Source organism: Tenebrio molitor, chromosome 4 (genome assembly GCF_963966145.1).
Source record: "Tenebrio molitor chromosome 4, icTenMoli1.1, whole genome shotgun sequence".
NCBI classification, from domain to species: Eukaryota; Metazoa; Arthropoda; class Insecta; order Coleoptera; family Tenebrionidae; genus Tenebrio; species Tenebrio molitor.
The window spans coordinates 26,802,302-26,830,133 of record NC_091049.1 but is presented as its reverse complement, the minus strand read 5'-3'; the positions used below and the strand labels follow the sequence as shown (position 1 = coordinate 26,830,133).

The 27,832-nt window shown below is 36.0% G+C and overlaps 2 protein-coding genes across 2 annotated transcripts; both read right to left on the bottom strand.

Annotated features, from left to right (window-relative positions):
- Window positions 1-7,616: 7,616 nt before the first annotated feature.
- On the bottom strand, window positions 7,617-13,707 carry LOC138129428 (trichohyalin-like). Its single transcript, XM_069045721.1, has 4 exons — window positions 13,611-13,707; window positions 13,272-13,530; window positions 10,955-11,726; window positions 7,617-10,721 (listed from the first exon to the last, which is right to left on the bottom strand). The coding sequence occupies exons 1-4, from the start codon at window positions 13,705-13,707 to the stop codon at window positions 7,617-7,619; spliced, it is 4,233 nt and encodes a 1,410-aa protein (XP_068901822.1).
- A 2,727-nt stretch (window positions 13,708-16,434) lies between these two features.
- On the bottom strand, window positions 16,435-17,207 carry LOC138129501 (cytochrome P450 4C1-like). Its single transcript, XM_069045793.1, has 3 exons — window positions 16,867-17,207; window positions 16,657-16,824; window positions 16,435-16,604 (listed from the first exon to the last, which is right to left on the bottom strand). The coding sequence occupies exons 1-3, from the start codon at window positions 17,114-17,116 to the stop codon at window positions 16,435-16,437; spliced, it is 588 nt and encodes a 195-aa protein (XP_068901894.1). The 5' UTR covers window positions 17,117-17,207.
- Window positions 17,208-27,832: the final 10,625 nt, after the last annotated feature.

The window sequence follows — 27,832 nt, the reverse complement described above, 5'->3', positions numbered from 1 at the left end:
AAATTTGGCGTCGAAGCAGGCGTTGGAGAGTCGATTGAGATCGCACCACTCGTGTAAAAGCGTAAGATTTAAACAGCTGATCCGTGATCCGTAACCTGTATAGTGCGTTCACAATCGACAATTCAACGTCTACTTCAACGCGAAATTAAAAAAAAACACCATTTATATGAACTAATTGCTAAAAGCGATAGATTTTTATTTTGCGTGAATAAGTAGCAGATTTGTGTCTTTTAAACTTTTTTGTTCGACACTGTCAGCATTTGAGAATTTTCTCCCATGTGAACGGATTTTGATAAATGTCACAACTTGTCAAAACGAAACGTCAAGCTAATTTAAAAGATTTTAAGCGATTTGGAGCCTTTAAGGAGCTCGTCGAGCAAAAAAACGTTGTATTCAACTCGTTCGTGTGTAAATTGGGCCTTTTTTACACACAACCTCGTTAAATAAACTATAGTTGACTCATATTGCAAAGAACCACTTGTCATTTGCAGCAGCATTTTTTAAATATTTTTGAACCAAATAAAGGCACAACGGGATAGTTGAGATTGAATATTTTTCATATAAGTACAGTTTTGAAGTAACTTCAAATGACTAATGCCATAAAAGTGGTTCTTTGCAACTTGAGTTTAGTTTACTATTATTTTACTAGCAACAATTATTATAATTCTGAAAAAGAACAACAAAAATAAAAATGTAGCTTTAATAGAAGAAACTCTTAATTAAATACCCAAAAACAAACAATAGCGCAAGTGTTCAAATTGCTCTCCGTCAACCATTTGGCACTGATCGATACGAGTGTAAATACTTTGTACACTTCGCTCAAGGACTTCAGGAGTAATGTGCTCTACTTCAGCGCGAATTCTTTGCCGTAACTCGTCTAAATTATTTGGCCTATTAAAATAAACCCTTGATTTTAAATAACCCCACAGAAAAAAATCTAAGGGAGTCAAGTCTGGGGAACCCGGTGGCCACTCAATTGCTCCTCGACGTCCTATCCACCTTGCAAGAAATGTGGCGTCAAGATATTGACGAACGTTGATTCCAAAGTGAGAAGGCGCCCCATCTTGTTGAAACCAAATATCCTGATGGGCTACATCTGCTTCGTGATCATTTGGAAACATTGCTGTCAGAGCTGGCACTAAATCAAACCGCAAAAAGTCCTAATAACTTGGTGCTGTAAGGTTTTCTTCAAAAAAGTAAGGCCCTATAAAAGCCGTCCGATTATTTCAATCTAAATATTTAATTTCCCTTGGAAAAAGGAAAGGATACATCTTTGATTTCCCCCTGAGAGAGGGCGGGCTGCTGAGACTTTCCAGAGCCTTTTCAGCCACACTGACGGGAAGATCCGGATTGGTGTGGAAGGAAGTACTGAGGGGTTAATCTGACCCAGCATCACCTTATTTGTGATGTGAGACCTGTGCTCATACCACGATGTGATGGTGTGGGGAAAAGTTCCGCGAAAAAACCCACCCAGGTCAGGCGGCGGGATTAGAACCAGGGACCTCCCGAGTGCAAAGTGGCGCGCTAGGCGCTTGGCCGCGATGCTCAGTAATTTCATTGGCGTTGACTGTGAGAGTCTTGAGTCCATTGAGGATTTTGTCTTGACCAACATCTCCAACTGTAACGATGTACTGTCCCATTCTGGCAAAAAGTGGTTTCGTCAGAAAATAGGATATTATTTAAAAAATTGGGGTCTTCATCGCAGCGTAACATTAGTTCTTCGCAAAACTGCATGCGGCGGTCTGGATCATCCTCGTTTAATTCGTGAATCAATTGAATTTTGTAAGAATGATATTTCTCTTTCTTCAACAACTTCACGACAAAAGAATGTTCCACGTTGTTATTTAGGGCTAGCTGACTTATAGAGAATGGAGAGGATTTTCTTCAGCTGCAACTAACACATCTAATCTGGTTTCTTCGTTTACTCGAGGGCAACCAATTTACTTACTGTGGATCTTGCAATAGGATGTTCTTGGTTGAATAATTCACATGTTTCCTCATGTGTTCTTAGCTTATCACCATATCCAACCATTATTAAAATTTCTATTCTTTCCCCTTCAATTAAACGTGCCATTTTTTGTTAAAGGCAAAGAGAATTCGCTTTTAAAAAACTTGCTAAATGGCTCTTTCACACTCTCAATAAAATACTCAAGTGCTGTTTTATAAAAGATTTATTAGTTTTTGTTTTATCCGTCAAAAGTGAAACAAACATGATAACGATAATTTGCAAAAACAAGTTTAAATTTTGAAGTATGTTATTTTCTCAAAAAAGCTATCAAAGGTACCAATTTTTTTTCACCATCATTTAAGTAGTTGGGCCATCTATAAAAAGCAGCAAAAAATTGGGGTTGTTTTTGAAAAAAAAAAAACAATGATGATGTTATTGTGTCATAAGTAAAATTTTTATCTCATAAGGTGGCTAATTAAAAAATAAAATTGACCTGTCTGAGCGTTTTGCTTGAAAATATTAAATAACGCAATTATAAATTTTGTTCCTTACTTTATCACCACATTGTATACAGGGTGTAACAGAAAAAAGTGCATTTATTTTAACTGGTAGTAGAACTCATCTACTACAACTTTTCTAAATAATTTTTTTTTTCGAAAATAAATTCTGAAGGGTTTTAAAAATTAATTTAAATTTACTAAAGTCTTGCTTACCCACCTATGGAACGATTTTAATCTAACTACATTTAATAAAGAAGGAAAACAAACAGCAGTAATAAAAAAAAAAACAAACAAAAATGAAACCATTTCATTCATCAAATGCAGGTTATACGATTCCTGCTTAAAAAAGTTTTTAGACTTATAAAATTGCCTTCAATGTGAACGGCACGTCAAAATAAAAGGAGGACAAATGGCAATTCAGTTTTGTAAATTCCAAAAAACTTTATTTAAAAAAGTTGTTGTAATTGATGAGTACTATTACCAGTTAAAATAAATGCACTTTTTTTTGTTACAACCTGTATATTTTTTTAAAACCCGTTCGAAAAACTATGTTAGTTGAAAGAAGATTTTTTCAAAATGTGTTCTGTGCTTGTTTTAATATCACTTCAATGTTTCTTTGCCGATGAAAGCAACAACCTTCAAAGGAAATTGACGTGTTGGTAATTATGTAAAAATGACTCAAAAGCCGACTGTATACCTAATACAGTGTGGAACAAAATGATTGTCATCGAATTAGCTTTGGAATTTTTTCACATGTAAATGTTCTTGCGCCTACTTTATAGCCTACTTTAATCATAAATTTAAATGATCTCACGGTATTTCTTCAACAAAAGGAAAGTTATAATGAGGATAACAAAGAAAGAAGAAAACAACATATTGTATTGAGTGTCCTGGGCAACCAAGGTACTAGGACTTGGAAGGTTTTAACAAATTTCATTAATACAAATATTAGTGTTTTCATTCATTTTTGTCTTATGTCTACTTAAATCATTGGTTTTTAATTGTTGTAATTTCTACTCTTAAAATTAAATAAAACAATCTCTGTTTCGCAATCAATTAGACGAGTCGCTCGTTCGTAATGCGTTGTGCCCATTGTGCCCTTTGTGCCACTTTAAAATTCATCGCCTTGGCAGTGAATGTATGCCTAGAGAAAATGGTGAAAAGACATGTTATAATCTTGCTTAAGTGCTTTGATATGAAAGTATTATAAAACTATTCAGAGAGTTTTTACATACACACACACCACCTTCAAGATAAAACGGCTTTTTGTAAGTTGTAGAAAACCAGAGCGTAAGTACAAGCTGTACGATACACCTGTAAAAACATAAATTATACAAATTATCGCATTTTTGCTTGTAAATATTTTCTTACAGTAATTGCCATTTTGTAGTCTAAAACTATTCCAGCAAAAGTGATCGCAAATGGTTTTAAGCAATTCGTCATGAAAATGTGTAAAACGGTTTTGTTTCTTTTATTCCATTTGTACCAGGAACATTTCATCAAAGTGTCAAAATTGCATCTACTCTGAAAATATTTCAATTAATGTTGATAAAGAAAAGTTCTATTTTCTAGATACTTCATTGATTAGGATCTGACCAGCGTGAGAAAAAGTGGCAACAATAACAACGTTAAAGATAAACGGGAAACATAACCGAATCTTCAAAATGTTGCTGGTGTCCGCATAAATCTGAAACATTAAAAATTATCCTGAACTGTTGCTAATTCACTAACTAAACGAAATGCACAAAGTAAGATACGAAGTACAACGCAGAGATGCAACTTAGGACACCTAGAAGCAAAAAAATTGCCATCACAGATCTCACCATTTCGACTAGTTCCTTTGTTAACCTACAAATATAATTCTGGCAAAGACATATCTATAATTTGTGTTGTCACTCTACCTTGTTATTACAACATGATGATCGATACAAAAACACAACTTTTTGAATGTTTCGTTCTCGTGTCGGACACGTTGTTCACACGTCAACTTCTCAAGAACAGTCTTGTCATCGCAAATTTGCAAAATGTGTTGGTTGATCAAAAACATTTGCAAGTACAACTCCAATATGATGTACAACAAGCTGCCACACTGACGAATTGATGTGTAAATAAAGAAAGGTGCAAAAGAAAATGTAATATTGTATAAAATATTCGAACTTGATCCGAAATATCGGTCAAAAACGTATTCAGCGAGCATCCATTCTCTGTGACTGCCAAAAACTGGTAACATCACAATGCTGCAAGCGGCTGAAATTCCGTAAATAAGATAGATGAAGCAATTAATTTGTGAAGCATTCTTCAAAATCAAAAGACGTGCTTGAGGGCCGGCGCTGTCGATGGACCAAAACAGACATTTCCGTTCGCTGACTAAATAATGAGTCCTTTTTTCGAGAACTATGGAGATAAACATCGTTATCATTATCTGTAGTTGCAATTGTACAAACCGAGAAATGTTTTCATGTTTTTACTTACGCAGATGAAAATGATAAATGCTGGTGAATATCTTATAACCAAATCTTTGTTGAAATTCTCTATTAAATAATGGAAACAAAGCAACACTATACAGCAACTAGCCAAGCTCAAACAAACGTTTAAAATCTTTGTAAACTGGTGGTAGCCAAAGTCTATGAATACTTTTCTCAACACATCAAAAGGATCGTCGGACTCTGAAAATTGGTAATCTCTGATGAATAAATCAGTTACTTCAAAAAACTAACCGTTCAAAGAAGTTACTTGAGTCATCTTCAATAAAATACAACAGGTTTAACAAAGGAACTCCTTAGCGTATTAATCTAAACTTCTTTCCAGCGTACTCCATTTCTACTGCCTCGTTTTGGAAGTTATTGATCTATGTAAAACTACAATGCTAATGGTACTTTTATTACGAAATAGTTACGAATAATTAATTGGGGTAATTTAATGCATAATTCTCAAGGTAACCCTCTAATTCTCCATTAGATTAATTAATAATTCATTACTAATTAATTGCCGTGCCGCCGGGTGGAGGTGGGATAGTAAATATAATTTAGAAGGTTGTGATGCTGGTAATCCATAATGGCAATGTTAAGTTGTACCTTCAAAGCACATTCCAACAGCACAGGGCCATTGATATAAAACGAATGAGCGAACTGACCCCAGATAAACAGTTTCCTGTGTGTGTTATTAGGCATAGGATTTTTTATCGAGGCGATATCCGAGATTAAAAACATGCCGTGTAGGGAAAATAGCTATTTTTCAATACAAGTGAGCAAAGTGGTGCATTTCATTACGCGGGCGGAAGTTGGGCATCCGAGCCGTAGGCGAGGGCCCCAACCGGACAAGTGATTAAATGCACATTTGTTCATGCGTGTTGAATCTCTTTTTTTCCATGATCATAAAAAAGAGTTGCGGAATTGAAATTTCGGGCAGCATTCAAATCACTTTTTTAAAGTAAATAAATCAAAATGACGAGTAAAAATGAGGTTATATTAACGTAAACTGTACATATGTACTGTTACCAAGGAGGTTAAAGTAAGAGGAGGGAAAGCGCCCTATGCTAGTAATGCATTGAAAGTGATGCCAATCGTCCACCGGGTATCGCATCGCTTTGGCGCCAGTGGCGTTCCTTTAACCCCCGCAACAACGTGGTAAGCGTTTTTATGTTACAACAAATGCTCCAGTGCGCCCCGTCATGTACTTACAGTTTTTTCTGAATTATAAATTTACTTCTTTTATTTTTGTTAATTTTTTTCATGTACTTTATGTTACAAATGACAATAAATGCATCTGTCTTTTATAGGCCACTGATACCATCCCCACCAACCACCCCTGTTTAGCAACCTTTTATGGCTCTGCACGATTTGGCGGGTGGCATCACTTTTTCAAACTGGCTTTCCCTCCTCTTACTTTAACCTCCTTGACTGTTACGTTATTTATTTTTACTCTGGCCCGATGGCTGAATAAAATAACGATTTGGGTAATTGTTCACTTTAACTACTTCTGGAATTTTCGCGTTTTTTTTGGCTATACAGCCTCAGGACGTCCTCCTACATCGTTTCCCACCAGTCAAACCTTGTGCAAATGAAAATTCTCCTTACCCTTTAGTTATACTAAGACTTGGCGCGACCTTGACGCGACCTTGAAACACAACAAGAGAGAAAAAAAAGGGCATTTGCACAAGGTTTGAATGGTGGGGCACGATTTAAGAGGACGCCCTGAGGCTGTCTAGCCAGAAAAAACGCGAAAATTCCAGAAGTAGTTAAAGTGAACAATTACCACGATTTGGGCGTTAGCGTCGTGACCAGGAATTGACTGAAGACGGCACCGCTGGAACGCAAACCGAAGGAGAGGATGAATGACAACAAACTTACTCAAGACCTCGCTATAATAAAAATAAAATGAAAGATAATTATAACAAAATGTAGAAAAGAAAAATTATTGACATATACAGGGTGGACCATCGTATGGCATTTTTTAAATTTAACCTATTTAAAATGGTCCAAAAAAGATGAAAATTGGAGGAATTGATCTTCAATTTTGATACTACAACATGGCATAATTATTTTTTAGAAAACAAAATTGTGGTGAAAGTTGATTTTGATAGCAATTTATTATCAAATTATTAAAGCTATCAGTTTTTTTTTCTTTCACTGCATCTACGTAGTGCGTACATTATGATGATATGCAAAACGGAATTTAGATTGGTATAGTGATTGAATAAACCGAAATATTAAATAATGTAATGGAAAACACTTTTATTTATGGCCGAGTTCTTAAATGACAACCCTCATGAACTTGTGTCAGGCTGATTTACAACTGTCCCCAGTAAAAGTGGTTCTGAGGTACAATCGACACGAGCTATGAGTAATAAGATCCAGGCCCGTACTTAAATCTTCTATGGAATTTAAAACTCTCTATTTTAAATTTTTGAAAGCAACATTGTTAAAACAGCTTTGCTTACTCATTTAATATTAAGCATTGAAGACAAATTACATTTATCTAGTTATTTTACCCACTTATTGAAATCCAGGTAAAAGCAAGATTAGTTGAAAATTTAAGTAGCCACTACATTACTACTTTACTTTATTTTACCCTACGGGCTTTAAAGGATTCCTATACTTTACAGTTCTAAATAAACTTACAATTCCAAAATCATTCTTTTTCTTTTTTAAATTAACCTACATTTTCTTTTATTCCCCACCCCTCTCCTTCTCTATCCTTTCCCTCCTCTTCCATACCTCTTTCATCCATCCTATCTCTCTTCCGTCTTCGTTCAGTATTTCTCCCCGTTCCTTTTCCTCCCTTTCTCTCATTTCACCGCATCCTCTCCACATGTGCTCGATCGTCTCTCTCTCCTCACGGCACATCCTGCACATTCTTTCCTCCTCCTCCATCCAGTACTTATTTTCTCTCTCTTCGTTCCCACATCTAAATCTCGCCATCATTTTCCTTTCTTTCGTGCTCTCTCTCCCCAGATACACCGGAACATCCTCTGTCACGCACCTTTCATACTCCCTGTTGTACCTCGCTTCTCTGATTCTCTCCCTTCTCTCCTGCTTGTCCGTATCTCTGTCCCTCTCGCTCAGCTCCGCACACATCCATCTTCCTTCCGCTCTCATTCTTTCCACTTCCTCTCTGGCATACCCGTTCCTCCTACAGTACTTCTCTCTCTCCTTCTCATCCGCGTTCTTTTTCTTTTCTCTATAGCACTCAGTCAGTATCCTGCATTCTTCCCTTCCACCCATTCTGTCCTCGAACTTTGCCGCTCTCTTTCCCGCTTTTACTCTCAGCTTGCTCCTCTTGCACTCTTCCCTCACTATGTACCCTGGTGTTTCTCTGTCCACTCCTAGCACCCATCTCAAATATTTCTCTTGCACCCTCTCCACCTCCTCCCGTTCCTTCCATCCCCATATCTCTGCTCCGTACATCAGCACGCTCTCCACCATGCTCTCGAACATCATCATTCTCCTCCCGAACTCGCCTCCCCACATTCTCTCTCCTATTCCCCACACACATCCAACTACCTTGTTCGCCTTCCTCACTACCTCTCTCACTTGCGCCCTGACTGTGGCTCTCTCGTTGAAGGTGTAGCCCAGGTACTTAAACTCGCTCACTCTTTCTATCTTGCCTTCTTCCCACTTCCACTCGCTCTCCTCATTCTTCCTCTTTCTCTTGCTGAACACCATCATTTTTGTCTTCTCTACATTCACTTCCAGCTTTTTCTTTCTCACATACTTTTCCAGGTTCCTCATCATTTCTTTCATCTCTCTCTCACTCTTTGCCACAATCACCATGTCGTCCGCATACGCCAGGCTCCATACTTTCTCCCTACCCACTACAACCCCCCCCGCCTGCGCTTTCTTCAACATTTCGTCCACATCCGCTACGTATATCGTGAACAGCAGGGGACTGAGCGGGCAGCCCTGTCTCACTCCCTTTGTTGTCTCAAACCATTCGCCCTCTTTCTCTCCCACCTTCACCTTGTTCCTCGTTCTCGCATATATCTCCTCGACCTTCCGCACCAGCCATTCACTTATTCCTCTTTCTCTCATACATTCAAACATTTTCACTCTGTCAACCTTGTCGAACGCCGCCTTGAAGTCTATGAACAATGCGTACATCCTCCCCCCTTTCTTCCTCAATTCGTTCCTTGCTAAATGGTCCAGGATGTACACATTGTCCACAGTACCCCTTCCCTTTCTGAACCCTGCCTGACTATCCGGCAACACTCCCTTTTCCTCGATTTCCCTCTTCATCCTTTCGCTCAAAACAGACGCATACAACTTATACCCCGTGTTCAGGAGAGTTATTCCTCGGTAGTTTTCCGCTCTATTTTTCTCGCCTTTTTTAAAAATTGGGCAGATTACGCCTTCTCTCCAGTCCTCCGGGAATCCCTCTCCTCTCCATACCCCATTCATCAGTTCCACCATTCTCTCTACCATTCTTTCAGTCCCATACATCCACGCTTCATTTTGCACCCCGTCCCATCCCGGTGCCTTTCTCTTTTTCAAGTATCTTATGTGTCTTCCCACCTCCTCCGCTGTGATTTCTGTTTCCTCCATCACCGTCTGCTTCTCTTTCCTTTGTGTTCCCACCTTTCCTTCTTCTTTCCTCCCTTCCAGCAGTCTCATGAAGTACTCTTCCCATTCTTGTATTGTTATTTCCTCGCTCACAGGTTCCTTTTTCTTCCTCTCTCTGTTTATGTATTTCCACACCTCCCTCTCTGTTCTTATTTCTTTTATCTCTTTCTCCTCCCTTTCCCTCTTCTGCTTCTTCTTCTCTCTACATCTCTCTCTGTATCTTCTTTTCGCTTCTAGGAATCTGCTTCTGTCAATTTCGTTCCTCCTCCATCCTCTCAGCGCCTTTACCACTTCCCTCTTTGCTTGCTCACATTCTCTGTCCCACCATCCATTTATCTTTCCTGCCCCTTTCGCTCCCCTTACTATCACCTCCTTTTTCTTCGTCGCTTTCTCGATCACTTCCTTTAGCTCTGTCACCATCTTCTCTATTTCCTGCTCCTTGAATGTTGCTTCCTCCAGTCTCCTCCTGTACTCTCTCACTCCATGTTCACTCCACACTTTTACTATCACCTTCTTCTCCTCCTCTCTCATTTCTCCCTTTTCCTTTTCTTCTTGGTTCGTTCCCTCTATGGTAATTTCTAGAGGGAGATGGTCGGAGTCCACTCTTTCTCCCACTCTGAACTCTTTCACTCTCTCCCATGCTGCCTCATTTACTATTGCGTAGTCTATGACTGTTTCCCCCCTGCTGCCTACGTATGTCACTTCCCCTTCCTCATCCCCTCGTTTATTCCCGTTCAGCACTTCCCATCCATTTTCTTCTATCCACTCTATCAGCCTCTTCCCCTCTGCATTTTCCACTTTGTCTTTCGTTTTTCTTCTCCCATCCCCTTTCTCTTCTTCCCAATTTCTGGCTCCTCTCTCTCCAATTCTCCCGTTAAAATCACCCCCTAACAGCATGCATTCTTCCCTGTCCATCTTCATTGTGTTCTCGACCCGTCTTGTTGTTTTCCTCATCTCCTTGCTATATACTGTTGCTATTTTCCACCATTCGTTATCTATATGAACGTTTCTTTCCATGTATCCCTCTTCTTCCCCCTTTTCTTTTTGTTTCTCTTCAATTCCCAACTTTACCCCTGTTATTATTCCCCCTGCAGCTCTCCCTCTTTTTCTTTCTCTTTTTGCCCATTGTCCTTCCCATTTATATTCTTTCGGTAGCGTCTTTTCTACTTTTTCCCAGCTCTGTTTCTCCACCCACGTCTCCACCAGTCCCACTACCTCGAATTGTCGTACATAGTCCCAAAATTCATCCCCTCTTTTTCTTAATCCCGCTACGTTCCAATATAATACTTTTGCTCCTTTCCTCCCTTTCGTACCTTGTTTCTCTTGTTCCCCTTTGTGCTTTCCTTCCGTTTTCCCTTTTTTTTGTCCATCTACCCTTTTCTTTATCCTTTGTCCATTTCCGTTGTCTCCCTTTCCTCCCTCTCCTCTTCCTACATCTACTGAAAAACCTCCAGTCTCCCCTTTTCTTCATTCCATCTCATCTGCACCCCCTCTATGGTTATTTTCATGTACCCAACTTTTAGATCTTTCCCTTGTCTCCTTTCTTCTCTGGCGATGGCTCGTATTTTTTTCTGTATTTCCCTTTCCTTCTTTGTGAGGTCGTTGTCAATAAATATTTTCTCTGTTGCCCTATTTCCTCTCAATTTTCCTTTTTGCTTCATTACCTTCTCTTTCCCACTCCACTCTTCCATTTGCACTAGTATTTGGTCCTTGTTTATGTTGTAGCAATCTTTAACTTTCGCTTCCCCTATGTTTTCTTTTATAAACTTTTCTACTTCCTCTCTGCTCTGCTGCTTGCTACTTCCCTCACTTCTCCATCCCGTTATCACTATGTTATTTTTCCTTCTTCTTCTTTCTTCATTCTCCATCTTCGTTTCCAGCCATGCTACTCTCTCAGACATGCTGTTTTTCTCCTCCTCCCATTTCTTTTCTTTATTCTTAAATTCTTCCCTTAGTTGTTCTATTTCTCTCTTGACATCTTGATTCTCTTTTCTCAGCTCCTTTATTTCCTCTGTAATTTCCCTTTTCACTTCCTCCAGCTTTTCCAATATCTTTTCCATTTCCCTGCCTAATTTCTTCTCCACTTCCGGTGACCTTGCGGTTTTTTTACTTGTCCCAAATACCTCTTCCTCCTCCTCCTCTTCTTGTCTTCCTGTCTTCCCTTTTCCCGTTCTTTTCCTTTTTTTCTTGTCTTCCTGGGACGCCTCCCCCCTTCCTTGGCTAAAAGATCGGTTTCTGCTTCCCTCGCTCATAGGCTTGCTCTTTACCTCCTAGATGTCGCCGTTTTATATCGCCGTTTTCCGTTTGTTTAACCTTCTCTTCTTGGGTGTTTCCTTCCTCCCCACACCGCTCCGCCTCTTCCTACCTTGCTTCGCTGATCTCTTGCTTGCTTGCTTCGCTGATCTCTCTTATTTTTCTATACCTTTACTACTTTTCCACTTCACTCTCTTAGCTCGTTTTCTGCCACGTGTAGCTCGCTTCGTCGGTAATACAGGAATTAAGTAGCCACTATTTAAATCTTATCTACTCAAGCGTATTTTCTGGGTTTATTAGATTTGTTAAGTACTAGGAAAAAGGATTTATTTGAAAATTTACCTGCCTGCTGTTATTTTAAGAATTTACCTGATTGTAACAAAATGTTTAGTTTATTATTGAACTTCCAACAGTCTGGACGTGCTTTTGAGTTGTGTAGTTTTTGTGAAATTAATTCTGAACAGTAATTATGCCTTTTCAATATTCATTTGAAGAAAATACTGATATGCTACTAATTTTTGGAGAATGTGGCAGAGACGCTACTCTGGCCGCTGAAACTTACGCCGCGAGGTTTCCGCAAAGCCGTGCTCCAAATCATCAAATTTTTAAATCATTAGTGTCTTCTTTACGTGAAACAAAGTACAAAAATTGAATTGGTAGAGGCGGACCCATACCTTGGCCAGCGAGATCACCTGATCTTACACCACCAGATTTTTTCTTATGGGGTGCCATCAAAGAACGTGTTTTCCGGGAGAGACCGACAACAAGAGATATTATGAGGGAAAGACTAATTACCGCCTTCCGCGAATTTAATGACCTGAATGTTGCGGCTACCGTTTAAGCAAATTTTAAGAGACGCTTGCGACTTTGCATCGAACAGGAAGGTCATCATTTTGAACATCTAATGTAAAATAAAATAAATTAAAAATCAACTATTTGTTTATTTTATCTAAATCCGATTATCAAAAAAATTTTAAGTCCGCCCCTGAAATAAAGTCTACCCTCGGCTCGTCAGAGATACCTTTTGTGATTTATGGTTGGTTGTAATACTTTACAGCGGGCATTGTGAACGCAAATTTGTTGTGGACAGAAGTTACAGCAATAAATCCATTATACTTTGCCGACAAAAATCACAAAATCTCAATTCATTTAAAATCAAAGGTTCCTATCAAATTTTAAATTTCGGGAATACATTTTCCATAATATTTTAAATGTAATTATTAAAAAAAAAATTTTTGAATTTCTGAATTTTTTCACTTTATAGCGTCCCCTTAAGCTGTTTAGAAACTTAATTCAAAAAAATAAAATTACCATGGTGTAGTACTTTAATTGAAGATTGTTACCTGTAAGTTTATTTTTTTTTTTAACAACTAGAAATAGGTTAAATCTCCAAAATGCCATACGATGGTCCACCCTGTATAATAAAACTAAACCAGGTTTGTGTAATGATAATAAATTTTGACAATAAAGTTATAAATGGACTAACGATTTGTACGAAAATGACTTAATTACAATGAGTTGAATTTGAAACCAAATGGCTGTTTAACTGCTGGCGAGTGCTGTCCTTCTGGAGGCGGCAGGGACGACTGGATGGGGTCTGCTCCAGAGTACCACTTCTTGATTCTGTGACCCTCCTCGCACAGGCTCGGCTCCGACGAAGGGAAGGACGTGGACCAGCCTGAGAACCTCGTGTTAGAAAATCTGGCGATTTTGGGGACCTGGAGGAGATCCGGCGTGGGGGTGGAGCTGCCACCGTTCGCTGTCCGTCGACCTGTTCGCGTACACGTGCGTTTTAATTTGAGGTACCGCTTGCACCCGAAAGGGGAGAAAATGTTGAGCTAAATTTCTTACCAGGCCGAAAGGGGAGAGTGACTTCGATCCGCACAGGGCGATTTGTTCCAGAAGGGAACCTCTTGGCGTAATCATCCTTGTAACGCCCTTGGTGCATGAATACCTATTTCCTCATTAGTGATTCAATTGCCATCTTTGCTCACTATTTTCAGTGAGCAAAGACCACTGAAATTCAATGATTATGGAAAAAAATTGATTTCCTACGTAAATTAAATTCGTTTTATCAAATGGTATGTTTTACAAATAAATAAAAATGCTGGGTTAAAACCAATTTATTTTAAGATAATATACACTAGGTATGCTAATAAATTTTATAACTAAATAGGTCAATTTCAAAAATGGTGCGATTGAGAGAAAACCTGAGCAAAGTAATGATAATGATTTTCACCTAAAGTGGTAATTATTTAAACTGCTCTAATTACATTCCTGCTTCATTAGCTTAAAATATTAATAAATTCATTAATAATGTCATGCAATGTGTTAAATAAATTAATAAGTAGTGCTCTAGTTAAGTTTCTGCCTAATGCGCTCAAATAGAGACAAATTAAATGAGTGGAGAGAGTGAAAAATATTTTTTCCCTACCGGTTAGAAATGTAGGTTGTGGATACCTCATTTGAGGTGAGAAAATTCAACTTTCTCGCTAAGGTAAGAAAGTTAATCATGAAATGTTTATGGTAAAACTGTACCAAAATACAAATGTCAAAAGTGTCAAAAGTGAAATAAGTTATTGATAAATGAAAGCCAATTCAATGAAGTAAGTTGGTAGGTCAATCATATAATATGGAAAATAAACAGATAAGCTAGGTAGGTAGATTACTTTACCCTGTTTATATCAAATTTTCGAACAAACCTCAAATCTTCAAATGCGATGACAAGTTAATTAAACAAATAACACAGCCTCCTATTCAATTCTCAAAATTTTCGTTTTAAATCACGAATATAACCATCTTGTTTTACTTTTTTCAACAAAGTTGTGCCGGTAGGGAAAAAAATTGTATTCAAACCTTGTTAAGAAAGTGTCCTTGCAGACCTTAGGCACTTACAAACCTCGTCTACGACTCGGTTTATAATCTTTGCCTGCGGTCTGCAAGAAACCACTTTCTTACCTTGGTTTGAAATATACTATTTTCCCTACCGGTTAGAAATGTAGGCTGTGGATACCTCATTTGAGGTGAGAAAATTCAACTTTCTCGCTAAGGTAAGAAAGTTAATCATGAAATGTTTATGGTAAAACTGTACCAAAATACAAATGTCAAAAGTGTCAAAAGTGAAATAAGTTATTGATAAATGAAAGCCAATTCAATAAAGCAAGTCGGTAGATCAATCATATAATCAGGAAAATAAACAGATAAGCTAGGTAGGTACTACAACTTCTGTTTATATCAAATTTTCGAACAAACGTCAAATCTTCAAATGCGATGACAAGTTAATTAAACAAATAACCCAGCCTACTATTCAATTCTCAAAATTTTCGTTTTAATCAGGAATATAACCATCTTTTTTTGACTTTTTTCAACGAAGTTGTGCCGGTAGGGAAGAAAATAGTATTCAAACCTTGTTAAGAAAGTGCCCTTGCAGACCTTGGGCACTTACAAACCTCCTCTACTGCTCGGTTTATAATCTTTGCCTGCGGTCTGTAAGAAAGCACTTTCTTACCTTGGTTTGAAATATACTATAATTCTTCTCATATTATAATAAAATCAAAACATATGGATTATCAGCATCACAACCCCCTAAATGGTTGACAATTTTTGTATTCTAGACGATAGTATAATCCAATTATCTTGTCCTTCGAGCCGGATTCGGTGCTGCGAAGTCAATATAAAATTAATTTGTTTCCGCACAGAGAGTCTTTCTGGACGTTCTTGTATACAAAAGGCTAATCTCCTGTATGTCCGTCCAACTGCCAGAAAATATTTTTAACACGATAGCCTTGAAACTTTATAATATAAGTCAATATGCGTTTTCCTTCTTCCATATTAATAATATATTAATAATGCAAATCTGAATAATCTGAATTGATGATTGACTCGAACAAAATCGTTAAGGTCGTTAATGACGTAAATAAAAACTTGCAAGTAGAGTAAAATTGCAAACAGTTAATTTTAAATAGACGATGAGGATATTTACCAATATTTCTACTCTAAGCACATTGTAATGGGATAGTTTACTCCAGGATAGGATATTTAAGGTAGTGACGCTACCATGGAGACCGATTTCAAATGTCAAAAATTTCAATGAGAGGGCCTTATGAACACGAAAATGTATATGAATGAAGTTGGCCATGATTTAGGTAGCGTGTGTTGCTTTTACGTATAACAGATGGCGGTGTTCAAGAAAAGCATGTTCTTACCTGTCACAGGAGTAATATTATACAGGGTAAGTAACAATAACTATTTCAGTTGGCAAAAAAAAATTTTACATAAAATTTTCAAGACTGAATTGTACCTATTTCGGTTTGTTTTATTGACAATATTGACACCTGGTATACATTTCAAATTTAAACGTCTTGGTTTTTGTAATCTTTTATTAATAAAATGGTTTTCTCGTTGGAACATGACATAAAAGTCACCAAAAATCACCAGAATTTATTGCCAACTCAATCAGTACTTGTTGCTCACACGGTATAATAACAACATAACAACACGCCTCTATTTCAAAGCAATCGCTGAAGAACTTTTGGAGATCCTAATTTACATTTTTATTTACGTATATAGATAAAATCATCTCCGAATAAAAGTTTCTTAGAATCTACTGCTTGGCTTGGCAGAACTTGACCAAGATGCAATTACAATATACAACCTAACCTATTACAAGTGCGACCTACTTTTTCCGCTTTTTTAGCAAAACTTGACACTCATCTTTGGGCATCATCAGAGCGGCATAATCCAGTTCAATCTCTTTTACAGTTTTATAGAAAACCGGTTTTACCGTGTAGATTCTAAGAAGACTGGAAAGAGTAATCTTCATCCCTGTTATTCCAATCTTCCAACCTAAAATACTCTCAATTGGAGTCGCAACTTGTTCTTGACAGTTGTCATTTACCTGGACAATTTCTGGGTCCGTGACTGAACGGCATATAAGCACAACGATGGCTCTTTTCCACCTCTTCTGGTAAGAATCTGTCTGGATCGAAACTGCACGGGTCAGGTCTCATATGGATCTTCATCATGGGAATGATGACGTTTGATCCAGCTGGAAACACTTGAGAATCTGGAAGTGCGTTAGTAGAAGTTGTAGAAACATCACTTGTACCTATTTCGATGGTCTCGTCCACTTTCCTCATCACAAAAGGAATTGGTGGGAAGAATCTCAGCGATTCTTTGATAACTCTCTCCAGATACTCCATGTTTTTGACGTCCTCCATAGTGGGATCTCTGTGGCTCTCTCCAAACAACGAGTCAAGTTCGCTCTGGACGTTCTTCTGAACTTCAGGATATATCGCGAGTATCAGAATTGTGAAGCAGGAAGCGTACGTTGACGTTTCTGTACCGGCGACGATCATATTTTGAAGTTCTGCCGAAACATTATCTTCGGACAGTTCTCTTTTGGCGAGTAAACCAAACAAATAGTTCAAATAACGTTTGCTCCTCAAATCATCATCTGCAAAAAATAATAGCATGTTGTAAAACAAGAAACTATCAAGATAGACTACCAGAGACGTCGGGATCATAAGTATATGTACTTTTCTTCAATTCAATCAACTGAAACAAGATGTTTTTGATTTTCTTTTAATTTAAAGCACAAGTGGGTACCTGTTTGATGAACGGCCACATAACTTGTGACAGTTTCTCGATGGTTTTACCCAATTAGCCAAGGTTTCTGACAACGTTCCACCACGATTTCTTCAAATCTTGAATTGTCATAGATGATTTATTGCTCTTACTGCTTTATCTTTATTTACCTTCTAACTTTGGCTATGTATTCATCTTGTCCCACTACTAGATCTGGATTGACATCAGCGAACGACTCTACCAACAAACCATCAACTTCAATCTTTCACCTTTGAACAAATCTTACCACAGAAAGCGTTGACCGATGCCTGTTCGAGGCCGGAGTGATTCTGGAAATAGCTTGTTGGGTCCTGTCTCTCTAGATGCAGGTTGTCTTTTTGTCCACATCGGTATTACGGAGCCGCAGTCTTTTTTGTAGAGGAGTGAACGAAACGAACACGTTTAGAGCGTGAACGAAATTGGGCGGAACATCGGTCGCACACGAACGGAGCCCGCTCATTGGCCGAACAGTGAGCGAGCGGAGAACTCTGAACAAACCGGGATGCGAACGATGGCGCCGCATCACAATATGCACTCAACTTTCATTTAACTGCATTACCCGTGCATATCTTGATGATGAAATGCACAATAGGATGTAAAAATGAATTCTAAGAAGTGTGTGTTCAGTATCTACAGTGTGTTTGAAAATTATAAAATGAAAAGTAATGGTGTGGAACGTTTCGTCGGTGAAACAAGGCTTCAGATTTTACTTAAGAACAGCCTTTATTCTGCGGAGATTAGGAAACAGAAATAAAAGTATGTGATTTATCAATTTAACAAAACGCTAATTTACTGTATGTACTGAACTGCAAGAAAATACATTTATCATGATACCTTTGAAGCTTTCTAAGTCACATACAACGATACTCGTTTTCCTTCCTGTATATCATAAATATATTAATAATGCAAATCTGAATAATTTGAATAGGATTGATTGGAACGAAATCGTTAAGGTCGTCTAATGACGTTAATAAAATTATAATTAGAATGTGCACATAAAACAAAAACAAAAAACTTGCAAGAAGAATAGAATTGGAAGCAGTTCATTACGATATTTACGACGATTTTACTCTAGAAAATGATATATTATGCTCTCTTGTGGTTTTTTTCTGAACTATACAGGGTGCCTCGCGAATTCCGAATTCAGTAGTCCAAATATGGAAATTAAAAAAAATCGGGACTCCCCCCACAAAGATACATTGGTCTGAAGGTGCACTGTTTGAAGTGCGTTTTCTTCAAATACAGGCGGAAAAGTTTTTATTTATGGTGTAGATGATTGTGGAAAATAATAATGTAAAACAATTTTTTTGAAGAATACCTTTACTTTGGAGTAAAAAAAATCTTAAAATTTTGTGATCGTAATTTTTCTTAAAAATGGAACGGCAGCGTAAGTAGAATAGTATTTTGTGACTGTGGATATAAAGGCTGCTATGTATTGAACAAAATTAAACTGCTTATATCTTCTTCAGGAAGAGCGAAGTTTTTTTCTAAGTATATTTCGACCTCCACTGGGTCCTTCCCTATCACGCTCGGAATTCGCGAATTTTGAGACACCCTGTATAGCTATTTATACAACTTCACTTCGTTCGGAAGCCAAACTACCAGCTTCAACACGTAAGACTTAATTTTGAAACAATTTTACGTACTCACAAGAGGGCGAAAAGTAACTATTTTTCGGACGCTGACCGTGGCGCCACCTGTTGGTCTATTTAGTAAGTTAGCAACGAAACCGAAAAAACCGGTAATTGTCCTGTCACTATAAATTATGTAATTGTATTATAAAAATAATAAAAACAATTTTTTTCTCAAGCTTTTTTAAATGCCTTACATAAAAATGTCATGTTGACAGTTACAAGACCTATCAAAATGATGACGAATAAGTATAGGTTGCTATTTAAAAAATAGATGATGACATCATTACTTTGAAAAGGAATACCTGTATAAAAAAAATGTTACGTCGATAAACGTGAAATTAAAGTTAAAAATCGCCCTGTTTTTGTTCTTTTCTCAAAAGTCAACTTTCGGCTTATTGTGATTAAACTCTTTTCAATTATACTGCCCTTGCAAGTTTTTGCTTTTGTGTTGTATACACATTCTGATAACAATTTTTTTTGTTCGACACTGTCAGAATTTGAGAATTTTCTCCTGTATGAACGGATTTTGATAAATGTCACAACTTGTCAAAACGAAACGTCAAACTAATTTTAAAGATTTTAAGCGATTTGGAGCCTTTAAAAGGGGCTCGTTGAAGAAAAAAACGTTGTATTCAACTCGTTGGTGTGTATAGTATTTTTACCCCTAATAGAAATATTGACTAAAATCATAAATCACACCAACAAAGAAACAGATCTTAAAGCACTCCACCCGGTAATTTATGGTAGGATATTAAATAACCTCAGACAAAAATTGGTCGCACATAACGGGCAACAATGACCGGTTTCTTACCTGAACTGTAAGTACCTGTAAGTGGTTTGTAAAATGTTTCTTTGTTCGTGTAATTTATGATTTTAGTCAATATTTCTATTAGAGGTAAAAATACTATAAATTGGGCCTTTTTTGGCACTCGTGGGCCTTTAAAACGCTCGTTTCACTCACATTTAATAATGGTCCAGTTGTGAGAAAAAAGCTCCGATTTACACACGAACTCATTAAGTAAACTACTATATTTATGTCATTCGACGACCTTATTGATTTTATTCGAGTCAATCAATTTTTTTATTTATCAATTAGGTACACGAAATATTTAATAACTAAATTATCCCTAAAAAACCGAAAAAAAAAACCCAAATTATTATCTAATATTTAACCGGTGCCACTGTGGTATGTAACAAGCCGTTCGTTGCGAAATAGATGGTCGTTCAGTGTTAAAAAGTAAACAGTTGTAAGTTGCAATCTTTTGCTACTCTTATTCACGTTTTTATAATTTTGTTATATTTAGCAAATATCTGAAGTATGTACAGGGTAAGCGAAACTCGATGTCTCTATTCATCAAATTTTTTTTTTTCCAGCAACATACCTATATTTTGGCATAGGTATTTAAAAAGATCTAATTTTTCTGAACAAATTTTCTAAAGAAAAAATTTTGCTATCTTCCGTTAAAAATTATAAGCAAATTTGTAAAAAAAAAGTATTATCAAAAATTCGCAATTTAGCAAATTTTGTTCTTTACAAAATTTGTACGAAATGCATCGCACGGCTCGAGAATTGATGCAGATCGCGGCAAACTCTATGGAGATCTAATCGCACCATAGTCTCCGGCGAAAAGTGCATGATTTCTGCATAATGCTCTGATGAAATGTTTCTGGCTACACAGGTCAAAAATTTCAAATGAGACGGCCTTATAGACACGAAAGTATATTGGGTGATTCAAAATGATTGTGGCCAAGTATGGCAACTATATACGAAAATTTATGTGGCAACTGTGTGGGTAGGGTTGAATTGACATTTCTTTGACAGTTCATAGGCGTGCAATTTTGAAAGTTGTCAAATCAATGTGCAATGGAATTAAAAAAATCAAATCCACGCTTATGAAATACACTCCTGGACAAAAAAACCCGGACACTTTAAAAAAATTTGATTTTTTTAAATTTACCTTAAAATACAAGGGAGATACACATTTCTTCCAATTCTCTAATCAGTTTTACACATGTCGATTGTTATAAATAAAAGTTTTTGTTATCATTTATTATTATTGTTCACTTTCTTAAATCTTAAATTAATTAATAAATGAAAAAATTCTAGTGTCCGGGTTTTTCTGTCCAGGAGTGTATTATACAAATATTAACACTACCCCATTCACACAGTTGCCACATACATTTTCGTACATAGTTGCCATACTTGGCCACAATCATTTTGAATCACCCAATATATGAATGAAGTTGAGCATGATTTTGATAGCGTGTGTTGCTTTTACAAATACGTCCAACATAACTGTAATATGTTATACAACAAGATACCAATGTGACGAAGTGCTGCATAAACAATAACAGGTGCAAAAGAAAAAAATATTTGAGAAACCATTTTTGAAGTTGACCCTAAATATTGATCAAAAACGTCAAAAACGTCAAAACGTCTTTGGCTGGTTTGTCTGCCTCACTGCGTTCGGCAGCCAATCTACCAGCCGCAGCACATAAAACTTCATTTTTGCTCCTCATAACATAATATACTATTTCCGTGGTCTGAAAAATTGCAAATTCAATAAAACATTTTCCTGGGTAGCGAAAAGGACGTCAGATTCTGGTATTTCACATTTACAAGGACAATTAATTTTTATTAAACAAACCACTGAAAAGTTGCGAAGATGGTTTTTCCAGTTCGACAGAAAAAGTCTTTCGTGCATAAATGCAAACTTCTGCTCAGCTTTCTATTTTTCTACTGTCTCAAAATGGTCCTGTTGGATGTTTATTGATCTGTGTACAATGACAATGATGATGGTACTTTAATAACAAAACATAATTTTTGTTTCTTTATTATGAATAAGTAACAATTAATTGGGGTAACTTACTAATTATTTGACAATTTTTATACGCGTATATACTCTTATACAGGGTGATTCATCTTTTACCGCCGGTGGCAAAATGACCTTTAAAAATTGAGACAGAACTATGAAATATACAGATCTGATTAAACAACTAATAATAATTGAGAAAATGACAAAATTTGACATTATTAACTTATAAATTTCATTTTTTGATATTATGTGCATCACAAATAATAAATTAGGTCTGCAAAATATGAAAATGAAATCATAATTTAAAGGTCAATTTTGCCACCGGCAGTTAAAGATTAATCACCCTGTATATTCTGGATAATGGTATACTATTGTAGACTATCCCACCTCCACCCGGCGGTACGGCAATTTTGCCGGAATACATACACTATTACGGATAATACTATCAAGTAATAGTGCAGTGCTTATCAACATAATTACCGGCGTCTCGCCTCCGCATTTTGACTTTGTTGTGTATTATGTTCTGTGTCAATGTTAAGGAATTTCCTCACGATATGACATGAGTATAATAATATACCTTTTTGAATTTCAACCACTAATGTTTTCTCAAAATTTTTAAATTTTTAAAAGGAGATTGTGGTATCTACTATTCCTGTTGCTGAAATTATAAATGGTAAAATCGAAATTTTTTCTAAACACCAAAGATTTCTCATAGCAACGGAGAGTTCTAAATATTTATTAATTTTTGTATTATATGTCTGTGTTATATTGTGTGAATTTGGAACAGCTATATCTAAAAGATATGCTTGCTTTTGTTGTTTATTTAAAATAATAATGTCTGGTCTGTTATGCTGAATATGAATATCAGTTAAAACTGTACGATCAAAATATAATTTGTAATTGTTATTATTACAGCTACGCAGTATCCCTAGAATTTCCGGATAAACAATAAAACCCTTTTTCTGCCAAAAATCATTTTCTCATCCTTCGGGCCGGATTGGGTGCCTCCTGAATCAATATAAAATATTTCTTTTTCGCCATTTTGTTGTATTTGTTGTGCAAATTAAATCCCAATATTTATTTTATTTGCAGTTAAGATTTTAAATTTATTTGCCACGCTCTATTTAACTACCATATCTTGGAAATGAGAACGAATAAGTGATGGGCTTACCATGTGCAATGGTTTTTATCGGAGTTTCAGCAAAACTTCTTCATCTTTATCATCGCTATTAACGTGATTGAAGCCACACCTCACACTTACCTATGCTTGTATCGTTACGCTTTAGTTACTTAATAATAAACGGTATATACGCCAAGTTTTACTGACGAGTACCTAATGTAATGATTCTACAAACTTGAAGAGTGACCCCCACGTAATAACCAAAAATCAATGAACAACATATCTGTCACAGAATTTCACAAGACAAGCATTACTGTAAGTAAATAATCCAGTCTCATTTGTACTAATGAAGTTATTATTAATTATTCACGATAAACACAACTCCGCACTGTTCTATTTTTGCTGGCCTCTCTTTGAAAATGCAGGTACGCGTCCGGTTCAGACGCAACACAAAAGTAATGTACATATTTTCATGGGAAAAGAAACATTGCAAAAAATTATTCGTACGACAATTTGGGGAGTCCAATTAAAATCAGGGGATAATTGAATTAATGAATTTGATGTTAGCACGTTTCAAATTGAGAGAACCATCAAATCAATGTTCATTAGGTTAATTTATTTTTTACCAATGCAGAACAATTTTTAGAAGTAGCAGATCAACGGAATTTATTTGCTTGACATGGCACTTGTGTAACAGCGTTTCAAGCCCAATTTAGGTTTCAAAATAATATTAATTTGTTTCATTTTTACTTCTGTTTGTTTCTTGATGCTGATGTTTATGATTGTATAGTCAGTAATTTAGTGTCCTTTTTCATAGTGGAAATTCAACAACAAATTATGTACATTCGGCCTGGTCCTAACAAAAGTCTAAATTTCAACATTTAAAAATTATGGTGGAAAACGGAAACTGTTATTTCAAAAGTTCTGGAGATATCGAAAAGGTGTCGCGATCGGCGGGAGTAACAAGTAAAGTCGTACTGAGCTGATTGGTCCTTTTGGTCAAGTTGCGAAAGTGGGGTGTTGGAAAAATGATAAAACCGAATGCGGGACAGGAAACGAGGCTTTTCTTGATTCACTCGGGGTTTGATCTCCAAAGTAGCCGGAGGTACGTTCGATACCTCCAGTAGCCATTTTGTTACCACGTACTTTACATTTACAAGGTAAATTATTTTTCTAATTCATGTACTTAAATAGTAGTCGCGGTTTAATTATTCACAAAACATTGGTTCATTATCGTGTTAAAATAAAGATTATATTATTTTCTTTGAGCATTTGATGACCACGTGACTCTTTAGAATCTGGAATTAAATTCTTTGTCGCCAAGTATGTGATCTTCTTGCATTTACCGATTAGGGAAACGTGCTTTCGCCAAGGCGAACTATTATACAATTACTATAAAACATTGTCATTCATTATTTTCGTCTTGGAGTCTCAAGTTCGGGAAGCTACCGCCAGTGTCCGTCGCATTCAATTAGCTGTGGTCCAGCGTAAGAGCACAAAATTAGCCGTCACCCCCAAGGGGGACAGTGACCAAACTAGGCCAGCTGACACGTGAAGAGAGGTACCCTTTGGCCCTGTTAGAACCCTTTTATTTTCAACCACCGGAGTAGACCAGTGTGATCTATGAGATTCCAGGGCATCGCGTCGGGTTCAATTTAGTTGGGGAAACAAGACAAATCTAAATCGGATCACATAGTTCGCAGCTCAAACTCGTATAATGCTGTTCGCGCCAAAAACGTCTGTATTTGCCCAGCTTAGTCATTTATTCATGAGTCATATTCCAATTCGCGGACCGCGAGTCAAATCTACTTGAGTCAAATGTCTACCAACGTCTGTTATTAAATTAATTTAATTATTTCTATCATTTGTTGGGACCAAGCACCACCAGAAACGATTTCTTTTTCAATCAAATTTAAGTGAAGTGTGTTCAATCGTTTTAATTCAATTTTAGGAAAATCTTCCGAAGGTACGGCCTCTCGTTGAACCAAATTAAATTAAATTATAAACAAAACGCAACGTAGGATCGATAAGCACTTCTTTTCTCATTATTTTTGGCAACCAACAATGCACCAAATAAGGGAAGAAAGTTTCATCGAGGAAAAGTCAAGGAAGTCGAAACGTTTCAGTACCATGATACGAAATAAATATCTTTAATCACGGCGGCGGTACTCCAGAGAGTACGAATAGTTCGCTCTGGAATTAGGTACGTCCAAAAAATTCGAATAGTTTTGAGTGAAGCTTTTAGTGGAAAATGATTTGAAAGCAAAATGTGAATGTGAAAGTGCTGTAGATAAGCTGGCATTGCATAATTAGTTACCACATCCATTAAGAATTCTGTTTTGTAACTTTGAGCTCGACTACAACTACAATAAACAACCTGAAAGAATTCAAATTTTAACACGTACCAGGGGTAATAATTGAACACATTATTTCTTCTTGCACTGTTTTGGCTCAAAGCGAATATAAGAAACGTCATGATATATTCGCTAAAATTATACACATGAATTTAGCTGTTAAATTAAATTTATTAAAGAATACACCACCACATTATAGTTATACACCAGAAAATTGTTTGGAAAGTGATAATTACAAATTATATTTTGATCGAACAGTTTTAACTGACATTCATTAGTTTAAATAAACAACAAAAGCAAGCGTATCTTTTAGATATAGCTGTTCCAAATTCACACAATATAACACAGACATATAACACAAAAATTAATAAATATTTAGAGCTCTCCGTTGCTATGAGAAATCTTTGGTGTTTAGAAAAAAATTAGATTTTACCACTCATAATTTCAGCAACGGGAATAATACCGCAATCTCTTTTTAAAAATTTGAAAATTCTGGTCTTAGATAACACATTGGTAGTTGAAATTCAAAAAGGTATATTATTATACTCATGTCATATCGTGAGGAAGTTCCTTAACATTGACACAGAACATAAATACATAATATAAAAACACAACAAAGTCAAAATGTGGAGGCGAGACGCCGGTAATTATGTTGATTAGCACTGCACTATTACTTGATAGTATTATCCGTAATAGTGTATGTACTCCGGCAAAATTGCCGTGCCGCCGAATGGTGCAGGGTTAATAAACGTATAATTTAGCAATTTACTTCCGCAGTTATCGCTGTTGCTAATTTGAGAACTTTCTAATCTTTGAAAAATAATATAATTCCAATTTTATTTGAAGCACTCCTGCATGCAATTGATAATAATTTTTGGTCCTTCAAACCGGACAAATAGATTGTGTGATATACATACACATAGATACATCATACAATTATTGTTTCCCCTTCAGTTCAGCAAATCCTACATTTGTCAATTATCGATTGCAAACCGCATAGTGTGTTTTTTATAATTTCTAGAATTTATAACACAATCTTGTATTGCAAATATAAAACCCTCCGTCTCAGGGTGAATATTTGATTTCTTAAGCCATGCATGAGAAGCCTGAATATTAATTTCTGGTTGTTCCAGTTCTTTAAAGTATCTCCCATGTTTTATATTTGCTATAGTGTCAGGTATATTTGGCTTAACAATATCTGAAATTATATTATCACTTAAATTTAAAGGTGTGTAACCTTTATCCGCTGAAACTAAAGCATTAAAAAAGTTTTATCACGAGCTCTATTGAGAAAATAATTTTTTAGTGAAGTAATTTGATTGTGTTGTAGAATTTCTAGATTTGAAAAACCTTTACCACCATTTTCGCGTGGTAAATTTAATCTTTCAATAGCAGATTTGGGGTGATGTTCACAAAATTTTGTAAAGATAACTCTAATTTGAACGTTTATATTCTGTAAATTAGTTCTCGACCATTTTATAACACCAAAAGAATAGATCAACAATGGAACAGCTATTATTAACTGCTTTAATTAAATTATTACCGTTTAATTTTGATTTTAAAAGAGATTTAATTCTTAAATAAAATTGTTTTTCTATTTTCTTTTATAATTGAGTGTTGAATATGATTTGATTGATTAATACCTAAATATTTATAAAATTCTCCTTTATTTAAATTTTTAATGATTTCTCCTTTTTTAGTTATATATTCTAAATTTTCGTAATGAGCTCGACATATTGATTGCGTTTTACACTTATTAATACCAAAACTCGTCCCAATATCATTTGGGAAATTTTCAGTTATTGTTGGTAAAGATAAAATGTGATTCTTTTTAGATGCATAAAGTTTTATGTCATCTATATAAAGAAGGTGATTTAATTTGTATAGTGTGGTATTATTAAGTCAAATATTAAAACCATATCCAGTGCTATTTAATAGATTTGTCAAAGGATTAATGGCTAGACAAAACCATAAAGGACTTAATGAATCTCCTTGATAAATTCCCTGTTTAATTTGAATCGGCTCGGATTTTAATTTAGTATTGTTTATTGATAAATTTAAAGTAGTTCTCCAAAATGTCATAACATGGGATAAAAAGTTAATCAAATCTAAATTAATTTTATAAATTTTAAGAATTTTAATTAACCATGAATGTGGTACTGAATCATAGGCTTTTTTATAGTCTATGAATGCGGTATAAATATTTCTATTATTTTTTCGAGCTTGTTCCATTATTATCGTATCTATTATGACTTGTTCTTTACAACCAAAAGACTCCTTAACACAACCTTTTTGTTCTTCATTAAGTATATTTAATTTTTGACAATGGTCATAAATTATTACTTTAATGCAGGATGTCATAATTTTATAAATTGTAGGCAAACATGTGATTGGCCTATATTTTGATGGATTTTTAGTATCGGAATGTTTTGGTTTCAGGTATGTTATACCATGTGCCAAAAACTCTGGAAATGTGTTAGGTTCCCTAATAAATCTGTTAAAGTGATCAAGTAAGTATTTATTT

Excerpts from the sequence above, each read along its gene's own strand:
- LOC138129428 (XM_069045721.1), bottom strand. The coding sequence starts at position 13,707 with ATGCACCAAGGGCGTTACAAGGATGATTACGCCAAGAGGTTCCCTTCT. Across the intron at positions 13,531-13,610 it reads CACTCTCCCCTTTCGGCCTG|GTCGACGGACAGCGAACGGT; the intron begins GTAAGAAATTTA and ends GTACGCGAACAG. Across the intron at positions 10,722-10,954 it reads AAGAAAAGGGGAGACTGGAG|GTAGTGGGACTGGTGGAGAC; the intron begins GTTTTTCAGTAG and ends CGACAATTCGAG.
- LOC138129501 (XM_069045793.1), bottom strand. The coding sequence starts at position 17,116 with ATGATCGTCGCCGGTACAGAAACGTCAACGTACGCTTCCTGCTTCACA. Across the intron at positions 16,825-16,866 it reads GGACGAGACCATCGAAATAG|ATTCTCAAGTGTTTCCAGCT; the intron begins GTACAAGTGATG and ends ACGCACTTCCAG. Across the intron at positions 16,605-16,656 it reads CGGACCCAGAAATTGTCCAG|GTTGGAAGATTGGAATAACA; the intron begins GTAAATGACAAC and ends AGAGTATTTTAG.